The following is a 12,105-nucleotide window of genomic DNA, read 5'->3' as shown; positions in this document are numbered from 1 at the left end:
AAAATAAGAAAGAAATATTGGAAGAAAAATAAATTTAATAATAGAGAAAAAATTATTAAAAAAATTAAGCAACATAAGAAAGCTTCCTTAAATCTCTCCAAAGAGGATACCTTTAACTCTCTCTCTTTCCATAGCTCTTACACTCTTCTACATATACTTTTTCCACTAGCTTCCACATCCAAAGGAGAAACCAAAAGTCCCTTTAAGTAGAGTACCATGTAAGTAGGAGTTTGGCTCCTACCTTAAAAACTAAGAATCCACTAGAACACAAACTCTACCAACCTCTAGAAAAAATAATTAAATAGAGTAATACCAGGAATAGAATCCTAAAATTATTAAAATTAATGCCTAACTAAAAATATAATTCTATTTTGATTTGGACTTGACAATGAATCTCAACAGAGTCTTGCTTCTTTGAGTTGCAACTTATTGAAAATTATTGAGATTTGTAGCTTTATGGACACTGAATCATCTTAAGGAAGGGTTTCAGAAGGTCAATATCAATTGTTTTATTGGAAAGTTGAAAAAAATGGAATTTATGTATATTGGTTATTTGATGAACAAGTTGAAGTTATTGAAGAGCACAACCTGCACAGTTTAGATTATTTCATGAATCAATCCATGTAGCCAACCTCGCAAAGTTCAAAAGACTGGATTCTTGGAAACATTCAGAAATATAGGCACCTTGTAGAGCATTCAATTCCACTTAAATGCTAATCAATTTGAAGCAAAACTCCAATTTTGTTGCACGACCAAACCTTTTTGGCAACTTACTTTTTTTGTTGGTAACTATTGTCAACTTACTTTTTTTGGGTAGCTATCATCAAATTTCTTTTTGAAATAATGATAGAGAATGAAAAAAGCAATTAGGTCCAAGACAAGACTAAGCACACATACTGCCATGGTCTTCTTTGTCCGCTTTTATCTTGTTACTCATAGTCTTTAATTTTTACAAGACCACTCTATTAGAAAATAAGTTACAAATCTTTCTTCATGACTGACTTATTCTTAAGTTCTTAATTCTTACTATTTTAGGTAAGTTGTGATTCAATTATTGTTCTTATAAACTGAATAAAAGTTGGATAAATAAGCCAAGGTCTAGTAAAACATATTTTGCAGGTTTAGAATTTTATTAAATTTGTTGTTGAGAAAGTATCAAAGAATGAGAAGATCTTTTGTTCATGCCAAAAATATGTAAATACTTCTCTCGATCCATAAACTGTTGAAAAACATTTAGCATGAATGGTTTTATGAGAGATTATATTGCATGGGTATTTCTTGGAGAGTCTATATTACCATCTCTATATAATGAACCATTCTGTATAGAACATACATATGACTTTGGATCCAGTAACATACAAAAGAATTCTATAGGAGAAGATGATATTAGGGTCTACTCAGAGATGCTCTTGGGTTTCATATTGGAAATTTAGAAGACTTTAGTAAAGGATAAGAAGCAGTTGTGATGTCTAAAGGTTTACAATTATTGATCCTATGCATGTTGAGAGATCTATATATTCATCTAATGATAAGACAGCTTCGTATTGTAATTTGTTAAAAGATTATGATTAAGAACTATATGTGGATTATAAGAATATTTTGAAGATTTCTTTTCCTGTATATTTATTCTATCTGAAATATTATAATGGATGATTTAATAAGAGTTTTACTATGTTTCTCTAATTATTAAAGGACACATTTCTAAAAGGCACCATTTTACCATCATCTTTTTATAAAGCTAGGAAACTTGAAAAAAAAAATTGGATCTTGAATATGAGAAGATTCATAGTTATTCAGATGACTGTATATTGTACTAGGATATAAATGTTAAGCAAAAATCATGCAATATTAGTAGATCCTCACAATGGATAATGCATAAAAAAGATGAGGGTGATGTGTTGAACAAAATGGCCTGAACCAACATCCCAATGAAGTATTTGTGGAACTTTTTCTTCAAAGAAAAAAGAATCAAGATTGCCTAAATCTACTTTTGATAGCAGGCATAGTGATAGGCTAATTCATGTTGTGAACTCTTAGAGTGGCTGTATTAAAGTGGTTAACATAAGGGATTCTCTTTTCGTTTACTTGATATTGAGCAGATCAAAACTTGCCACCTCCAGCTAACGATGAAGGGCATAGCAAACAGTGGATCGAGTTGTTTGAAAGAGTGAAATGAGCCTGACAAGAGTATGAAATATTAGAATCAAGCTGCCTTCCTCATTATTGTAGGAAATGTTGGACATAGAATGCCATCGGCAGCACCATAGAGCATTATGAGAGCTCGAAAGCTCTCCAAATGGTTCATAGGACTGGTGGTTCTATCATAATTCTCCAACTGAGACATTTTGAATTAAGATGGGATTGATTCATCTATTTCTTTCTCCAAAAAAAAGAGGCTCTCGGATAAAATCAAGCTGGTTAGGATGCATCGAGGTCCACACTCTCTAAAGCTTCAATTTGCTGATCCATTTCTTAGATCTTCTGATTGATATTAGCATCCTGTCGAGAGAGGTGCTTTTAGTAAGAAGAGGAATAATCTGGAGTAAAATCTTTGCTAGAGGTCTCAATGTCCGTTATCTATCATCCCATTTAGGACTCCTTGGCAGGGTACATTGACTTGATTGAGCTCGTCCAAGACTTTGGATGAGAATGATGAGCCGAAGGAGGGTGAATCAGGCCAGATTCAGGTTGTTTGGCTATTGCGGGTTTGCGGCAGCCTATTACAACCCTTGAATTGCTACTGTCAAGATTTGCATCTATTGCATTAAATTGCTGTGGAGTAATAGATTTTGGTGGTTATGATGGAGGAACTAAAGGTAGGTTGGATCTAGAGACATCGGATTTAAGCTGAGCCAGCAAACAGGTCCTTTATGACCTCATATTATTGATTCGGGATACAATTAAGCCGAGTCGAATCGTATAGTTGGAAGTTCGAGCTTGACTTGACTCAAAATATTCGGTCTTGAAACTTGACTCAAGCTCGATCAAGTCTTGAAACTCGACTCAAGACTAAAAAAAAATCAAGTTCGAGCTTAGCTCAATGAAAGATAGACAAATCTCGAGATTGACTTGTCTCGATTCAAATTTCAATAAAATGATATTCGAGCTTAAAGTCAAGCTTTAACCTACTAATAATATATATTATAAATAAAAATAATATTATTAAAATTATATATAAACTCAAATAAGATCGCGAGCTTTCAAGCTGAGTATGCTGCTTCTTGAGCTCAATGTAAAAAATAATTTGAGCTACTCAAGCTTGATAATAACTAAATTGAGTCGAGCTTAGATTCAAGTCGAGCTCAAGTAGCTCGTGAGCAGCTCGACTTATTTTCATCTCTATTATTGACTTCAACTAGCTCTCTCCATCTTCTAAGGTGGCTTATGGGCCCTCCCTCCAGCACCAAATTATTGTCACTAGAGTCCGAAGTTGGTTGAGGTTGGTAGATGTATAAGTTAATGACATGGTTGGATGCTCTTTGAGGTGAAGCTAGGAAGAATGATGTGCTGGTTTACATTGTGTTGTGGCCTTCTAAATTTTATTGAAATAGGGTCAACCCATAGATCAAGTCTTCTTGCTAAAAAATTTTTTTATGGGGAATCCTTCAATAATTAAGTCAGTTGAATTCTAAAAAATAATGAAAAAGAAAGAGCGTGGAGAATGCTATATAGAAAAAATAATTATAGAGAAAAATTGATGACTATTGTGAGATGAGATACGGGATAACTGTCCAACAATGATCTCCATCGCACCATAACTGTATGATAATAAATATCCATGTTACGCCACGGCTATAATTGCTTTGATTATATATTCATGGTTGAGTGGGTAGAATTGCTACCAAGATCATAGCTTTGATGTGATCGTGGCTTTCGGTTCATCATGACTCAAGGTGAAGGACTTCAGATATCCTGGGGGTTAAATTATATTAGTTTGCTTCAACGTCAAGCAGGCAAAGGAAGTATGGGGGATTGGGAGAATCTTATGAGTTGAAAGACGGCTCAAAGACTGGACGTAATCATGTAGCAAAAGTTATGCAAGTTTGATTTGACCCTTGTGAGAGTGGGCTTGAAAGCAGCTCCTGATGATGGTGCACTAGCTCATGGTCACTAACTAATTAATTTTTTTTTTTTTTTTTTTGCTTCCCTTCTGCTTTTAAAAATTCAAATTGTAGATAAGATCATTTGGATCGAATGGTGCCTTCTTTGCAGTTGAAGTAAAACTTTGATCAGATAGAAATAAGATCTAAAGATATCTATCAGGTTCAAATTATATCTTTTGCATGAAATGATGGTTCATTTTTTTTCACAACGTCAATCATTGGACTGTACCTTGCATGGATCTTTAAGATCTCCAAACTCTTTTATTCATGTATTTGTATATATCTTAAAGCGAGCATTACATGATACAGGGGTGGGTTTATGCAAAGGAGGGTGAATCCTTCTTTTGTACGAAAGATATAACCCTATCTTGTAAGTTTTTCATTATTTCAATGAAACGGTGGCCGTACACTTATTAAAAAGAAAAAATTATAGGGACATCACTTCAATTAAGTTTGGTCCAATTTTATTTAGATATAAAAAATTTAGAAGTTTTAATTAGCCATTAAAATTTTATTTTCATTGTAATACCACCAAGTCGTCTATTTGGCTCCTGAAACCCTTGATTCAAAGAGTTGGATTATGGTTTTCATGCACTCTCAATGTGCTTGATCCTTAATCATTCATCTACCTATATAGATCTTGAAATATTTCATCTTCTATCATTCATCCATTTACACAGATCTCACAATGCACTGCTCTATCATCCATATAATTATATAGATCTCAAAGCATTCGATACACTATCATTCATCTATTTATATAGATCTTAAAATACTTCATCATTTGTTATCTAAATTTACACAGAAGTCAAAGTACTACATACTCAATCACTCATCTATTTGATCTCCAAATGCTCCATGTTCTATCAAATCCATCTATTTGTATAAATCTCAAAATATTTTATTTTTTATTAATTTTAATTAATATTAATAATTAATTAGCCGATAGTGTCACATGACCTAGTTAGCGCTGGTTTGTAAAATATATCCACCATGACAGTAGTCGGGAAAAGTGGCCTCGTTGGAAATACTCATATATAATTGAAAAAAAAAAAAAGAGAAAGAAACCTTGGACCCTTTCGTCACTGTTATTTTTATTTGGAGCAATGCACGGGTATCCTTTCACAAAGGAAGACAATATTCGGACAGGTTGGGGAAGGTGCTGAGAAGGGATTTTTCATCATTTTTTTAATTTTTAATTTTATTATTATTTTTTAAAGGTGCACATGGTTGCCTTGTTGCTACCTAACCCAATCTCCATCCCTGAAGTTAGAATTATTTTCAGATAGCCCACAGGCAAGCGGTTCTATAATAGATCCATCGGATCCTCGCTGCAAGTGACCCAGGTGGGTAGCATCACTTTCTTTAATTCCCTCGTGCCCATGCTTCCCTCCCTCCCCCAACACCCCCCTTCCGCTCGAGAGACTAGAAGAAAAACAGGATTAACCCCCATATCTCCTATTAGGCGAAGTCATTCTAACACGTTAGACAAAGTTAATAAAAATTTCACACGTCAACCATTCCACCTGCTTTCTATTGAGGGCCCGTTCCACGGTTGATAAATGTTATAAAAAAATTAATTAATTTTTTAATTGATCGATTTAATCATGCTCTTATATTTTTAAGATAGATAAATTATTTTTTTATAAATAATATTTATTCATAAAATAAAAAAAAATTTAATCCATTTAGAAAGTGACAAAATTATTTTTTATTAATTAATAAAATAAATATTTAATTTTATTTCTAAGATATCTCATCCTCATTTTCAATGCCTCCATCATTCAATGTCCAATCTTTCTCTAAATATAAAAAACATAGAGAATGTTATGAAAAAGATAGATAAATTTGAGCAACTAACTCAAGAAAGTAGTTGTTGGGTATAAAATACCCTCAGCCGAAGTTCTCAGCAGGATTGATCCTCCCAAGACTCATCCGGCTTTCGACTGCAGATGGTATCTCTCCGGACTTCTCCAACAGCCGGATTTCCACGGCGCTGACTGAACTCCCCCAACGAACGAACTCTCACTGCACCACCCCAAACTCTTTCAACATGAGTTCCCCCAGTCGTCTATCAAGCTGCCCCAAGCGCTCACTAAGCTCTGCCGCCAGCCGATCTCCTACGGCAATCGGCTGCTCCCCAAATCCCTTCTAGACTTCTTCCAGCAAGGTTCAACTCCAATCCGAACTGCCTCGGACCTTACCAGCAGCCGAACTTCACCAACGACAGATTTCCACAACTACCGGACTCCTACGAGAGCCGGATCTCGTCTCCAACTCCAGCTACAGGCCGACTCCGTCCGGACTCCTACGGGAGCCGGACTTCGTCCCCAACCTCAACGGCTGGAAGGCTTCGCCCGGACTCCTACGGGAGCCGGACCTCGACTGCTGGTAAGCTTCGTTCGGACTCCTAAGGGAGCCGGACTTCGCCCCTGACTTTAATTGCAGGTAGGATTCGACCGAACTCCTACGGGAGCCGGATCTCGTCTCCAACTCCAGCTATAGGCAGACTCCGTCCGGACTCCTACGGGAGCCGGACTTCGTCCCCAACCTCAACGGTTGGAAGGCTTCGCCCGGACTCCTATGGGAGCCGGACCTCGACTGCTGGTAAGCTTCGTCCGGACTCCTAAGGGAGCCGGACTTCGTCCCTGACTTTAATTGCAGGTAGGCTTCGATCGAACTCCTACGGGAGCCGGATCTCGTCTCCAACTCCAGCTACAGGCAGACTCCGTTCGGACTCCTACGGGAGCCGGACTTCGTCTCCAACCTCAACGGCTGGAAGGCTTCGCCCGGGCTCCTAAGGGAGCCAGACCTCGACCGCTGGTAAGCTTCGTCCGGACTCCTAAGGGAGTCGGACTTCGTCCCTGACTTTAATTGCAGGTAGGCTTCGACCGAACTCCTATGGAGCCGGATCTCGTCTCCAACTCCAGCTACAGGCAGACTCCGTCCGGCTCCTATGGGAGCCGGACTTCGTCCCCAACCTCAACGGCTGGAAGGCTTCGCCCGGACTCCTATGGGAGCCGGACCTCGACTGCTGGTAAGCTTCGTCCGGACTCCTAAGGGAGCCGGACTTTGCCCCTAACTTTAATTGCAGGTAGGCTTCGACCGAACTCCTATGGGAGCTGGACCTCAACTGCTGGTAAGCTTCGTCCGGACTCCTAAGGGAGCCGGACTTCACCCCTGACTTTAATTGCAGGTATGCTTCGACCGAACTCCTATGGGAGCCAGATCTCGTCTCCAACTCCAGCAACAGGTAGACTCCGTCCGGACTCTTACAGGAGCCGGACTTCGTCCCCAACCTCAACGGCTGGAAGGCTTTGCCCGGACTCCTACGGGAGCCGGACCTCGACTGCTGGTAAGCTTCGTCCGGACTCCTAAGGGAGCCGAACTTCGCCCCTCACTTTAATTGCAGGTAGGCTTCGACCGAACTCCTACGAGAGCCGGATCTCGTCTCCAACTCCAGCTACAGGCAGACTCCGTCTGGACTCCTACGGGAGCCGGACTTCGTCTCCAATCTCAACGGCTGGAAGGCTTCGTCCGGACTCCTACGGGAGCCGGACCTCGACTGCTGGTAAGCTTCGTCCGGACTCCTAAGGGAGCCGGACTTCGCCCCTGACTTTAATTCCAGGTAGGCTTCGACCGAACTCCTACGGGAGCCGGATCTCGTCTCCAACTCCAGCTACAGGCAGACTCCGTTCGGACTCCTACGGGAGCCAGACTTCGTCCCCAACCTCAACAGCTGGAAGGCTTCGCCCGGACTCCTACGGGAGCCGGACCTCGACTGCTTGTAAGCTTCGTCCAGACTCCTAAGGGAGCCAGACTTCACCCCTGACTTTAATTACAGGTAGGCTTCGACCGAACTCCTACGGGAGCCGGATCTCGTCTCCAACTCCAGCTACAGGTAGACTCCGTCCGGACTCTTACGGGAGCCGGACTTCGTCCCCAACCTCAACGGCTGGAAGGCTTCACCCGGACTCCTACGGAAGCCGGACCTCGACTGCTGGTAAGCTTCGTCCGGACTCCTAAGGGAGCCGGACTTCGCCCCTAACTTTAATTGCAGGTAGGCTTCGACCGAACTCCTACGGGAGCCGGATCTCGTCTCCAACTTCAGCTACAGGCAGACTCCGTCCGGACTCCTACGGGAGCCAGACTTCGTCCCCAACCTCAACGGCTGGAAGGCTTCGCTCGGACTCCTACGGGAGTCGGACCTCAACTGCTGGTAAGCTTCGTCCGGACTCCTAAGGGTGTCGGACTTCGCACCTGACTTTAATTGTAGGTAGGCTTCGACCGAACTCCTACGGGAGCCGGATCTCGTCTCCAACTCCAACTACAGCCAGACTCCGTCCGGACTCCTACGGGAGCCGGACTTCGTCCCCAACCTCAACGGTTGGAAGGCTTCACCCGGACTCCTACGGGAGCCGGACCTCGACTGCTGGTAAGCTTCGTCCGGACTCCTAAGGGAGCCGGACTTCGCCCCTGACTTTAATTGCAGGTAGGCTTCGACCGAACTTCTACGAGAGCCGGACCTCGACTGCTGGTAAGCTTCGTCCGGACTCCTAAGGGAGCCGGACTTCGCCCCTGACTTTAATTGCAGGTAGGCTTCGACCGAACTCCTACGGAAGCCGGATCTCGTCTCCAACTCCAGCTACAGGCAGACTCCGTCTGGACTCCTACAGGAGTCGGACTTCGTCCCCAACCTCAACGGTTGGAAGGCTTCGCCCGGACTCCTACGGGAGCCAGACCTCGACTGCTGGTAAGCTTCGTCCGGACTCCTAAGGGAGCCGGACTTCGCCCCTGACTTTAATTATAGGTAGGCTTCGATCGAACTCCTACGGGAGCTGGATCTCGTCTCCAACTCCAGCTACAGGCAGACTCTGTCCGGACTCCTACGGGAGCCGGACTTCGTCCCCAACCTCAACGGTTGGAAGGCTTCGCCCGGACTCCTACGGGAGCCGGACCTCGACTGCTGGTAAGCTTCGTTCGGACTCCTAAGGGAGCCAGACTTCGCCCCTGACTTTAATTGCAGGTAGGCTTCGACCGAACTCCTACGGGAGTCGGATCTCGTCTCCAACTCCAGCTACAGGCAGACTCCGTCCGGACTCCTACGGGTGCCGGACTTCGTCCCCAACCTCAACGGCTGGAAGGCTTCGTCCGGACTCCTACGGGAGCCGGACCTCGACTGCTGGTAAGCTTCGTCCGGACTCCTAAGGGAGTCGGACTTCGCCCCTGACTTTAATTGCAGGTAGGCTTCGACTGAACTCCTTCGGGAGCCGGATCTCGTCTCCAACTCCAGCTATAGGAAGACTCCGCTCGAACTCCTACGGGAGCCTGACCTCATCTCCAACTCCGGCCACAGGAAGACTTCATCTGGATTCCCACGGGAACTAGGCTTCGTCCCCAATTTCGATTGAAAGAAGACTTCATCCGGACTCCTACGGGAACCCGACTCCGAGCTCCCCAAAGATGAGTGGCCAGCCGCCTCTCTCCGCCAGACACTCCAGCCGAGCTTCGATCGATAGGCCTGGGCCCACTGGTGGGCCGAAGCAACGGCCACGATACTGCTCCACCTCCTGCGATGGATTCCGCACGGCTCCATCACTCCCTGACAGATCGCTATAATGATCACGATTCTGCTCCACTCCCTGCGACGGATGCCGCGCGATTCCCCCCACCTCCTGGCAAGTCGTGACAACGGGCGTCGTTCCACTACCCGTAACAGACTCCACGTGTCACGTTTCGACGGTGGCCACGATCCCACTCCACTACTCTTTGCAACAAACTCCGTCTGACTCCGGGCAGTCCACTGCCAGGCGGTTACAGATATCACTATCAGCCTATTGCCCCCTTTTTGCCTATAAAAGGAGACTCCAGATACGTTATTCTATAAGCTCTATTTTCTTATCCCAAAACTCTGCTAAAATTTTCGTTTGAGCACTCCATTCTTGTTGAGGCAGAGAACTGACTTGAGCGTCGGAGGGTCTTATCGGAGTAACCCCACCTCCGATTTAGACTTCTTTTGCAGGTCCCGACGGTGACCGTGACTCCCTCAACTCCAGCTTCTCCGGTGCAAGCAGATTTTTGCACCAACAGGATTGGCGCTAGCGGAAGGAGGGCCTGAACCTTCGCAGTACCCTTATTCTTAAAGGAGCGCTCAACGGGACCACCTCTGGTCATCTTCTCCGACATCCACTCCTCCTTCCCCTCACTGGATCCTCGCTCGATGTCTCCCCACAGAGCGTCCACACGATGACCCGTGGCCTCCGGAGCCAGGCCCCAGGCTCTGGCCTCATCCCCAGTTTCCCAGGCCCCGTATCCTCCATCGGCGGTGGCCAGCAGGGAGCGGTCGGACGACCGGCCTCCGACGGATTTCGCCAACACCGTCTCGGGAGGATCCCGACAGGAAGCAACCAACGTACTGGCCGTACCCCCCAAGCGACAAAAGATTGAGGAGCCCATAACCTTTACTAAAGAAGACGCTCAGGGAGTCCAATTCCCTCATAACGATGCGGTTGTGGTTTCCTTGAATATAGCAAACTACGACGTCCGCCGCATTCTTGTCGACAATGGAAGTTCGACCGACATTTTGTTCTACGATGCCTTTTCGAGAATGTCCATCCTTGACGGCCATTTGAGGCCGATTACCTCTCCTCTAGTAGGGTTTATCGGTGACGCTGTCCCGGTGGAGGGGATAGTGACTTGGACTGTAGCTGCGGGCCGATATCCAAGATAATCCAGGGCTCTGATGAATTTCCTGGTGGTGAAGGCGCCGTCAGCCTACAACACAATCCTCGGCCGATCTGGCCTCAATGCTCTCCGAGCCATCGTGTCGACCTACCATTTGAAGTTGAAATTCCCCACCAGCCAGGGGATCGGAGAGGTCCGAGGAGACCAAGGCCTGGCCAGACACTGCTACAACATAGCCTTGCAAAGAAGCGACCAATCCGATCCCTGTCCAGTCGATGGGCTGGATACTCACGACGACCTCACTGAAGAGAGGGGCGGTCCAATTGAAGATCTGGTACCGATCCCTTTGAACGATGGAAATGTGGAGCATGTGGCGATGATTGGCTCCAACCTGGGGGAAGAGGTGCGGATGCGTCTCATTGATTTTCTGCGGAAGAATGCGGACGTCTTCGCTTGGATCCCAGCGGACATGCCGGGGATCGACATAGAAGTTATGGAACACCGCTTGGCCGTTGATCTCAAGCATCGACTGACGAAAGAAAAAATCTGAGGTCATGCACCAGAGAGGCAGAAGGCGATAGCCGAGGAAGTGGACAAGCTTCTTAAGGCTAGATTCATTAGGGAAGTCAACTACCCTGATTGGATTTCCAACGTCGTCCTAGTCAAAAAGGCGAACGGCAAGTGGAGGATGTGCATAGACTTCAAAAAGCTGAATAAGGCCTGCCCAAAGGACAGCTATCCCCTTTCCAGAATCGATCAACTGGTGGATGCGACCTCGGGCCATGAGCTCCTCACCTTCATGGATGTATTCTCCGACTATAATCAAATCAGGATGGCACCGAAAGATGAAGAAAATACCACTTTTATTACTAACCGTGGCCTTTACTGTTACAGGATCATGCCTTTCGGCCTCAAAAATGCGGGCGCAACCTACCAGCGATTGGTGAACAAAATCTTCAAGGAGCAGATTGACCGCAACATGGAGGTCTACATGGACGATATGCTCGTAAAAAGTAAATCTTCGATGAACCACATCGCCGACCTCGAGGAGACCTTCGACGCCCTTCGAAAATATAAAATGAAACTAAACCCGACTAAATACGCTTTCGGAGTGACCTCGAGAAAGTTCCTGGGCTTCATGGTGTCGGGGCGCGGGATTGAGGCCAATCCAGAAAAAATTTGCGCCATCCAGGAGATGACCGCCCCAAGGTCGATAAAAGAGGTTCAGCGCCTCACAGGGAGAGTAGCAGCCCTGAATCGCTTTGTCGCGAGGTCAGCCGAACGGTGCTTACCCTTTTTCCAAACTCTCAAGCAACCG

General features: G+C 45.1%; 1 protein-coding gene across 1 annotated transcript in view; it reads right to left on the bottom strand.

Moving 5' to 3' along the window:
- LOC140852355 (uncharacterized) overlaps window positions 1–10,423 on the bottom strand; it is a 33,525-nt gene extending 23,102 nt beyond the window's left edge. The window contains exon 1 of the mRNA XM_073245295.1: window positions 10,310–10,423. Within this exon, the coding sequence (XP_073101396.1) occupies window positions 10,310–10,423 (114 nt within the window). The remainder of the gene's footprint in view (window positions 1–10,309) is intronic.
- Between the last annotated feature and the right edge of the window lie 1,682 nt (window positions 10,424–12,105).

This window comes from Elaeis guineensis, chromosome 11 (genome assembly GCF_000442705.2).
Source record: "Elaeis guineensis isolate ETL-2024a chromosome 11, EG11, whole genome shotgun sequence".
NCBI lineage: Eukaryota > Viridiplantae > Streptophyta > Magnoliopsida > Arecales > Arecaceae > Elaeis > Elaeis guineensis.
The sequence above is the reverse complement of the archived record's forward strand: the minus strand, read 5'-3'. Positions and strand labels throughout refer to the sequence as shown.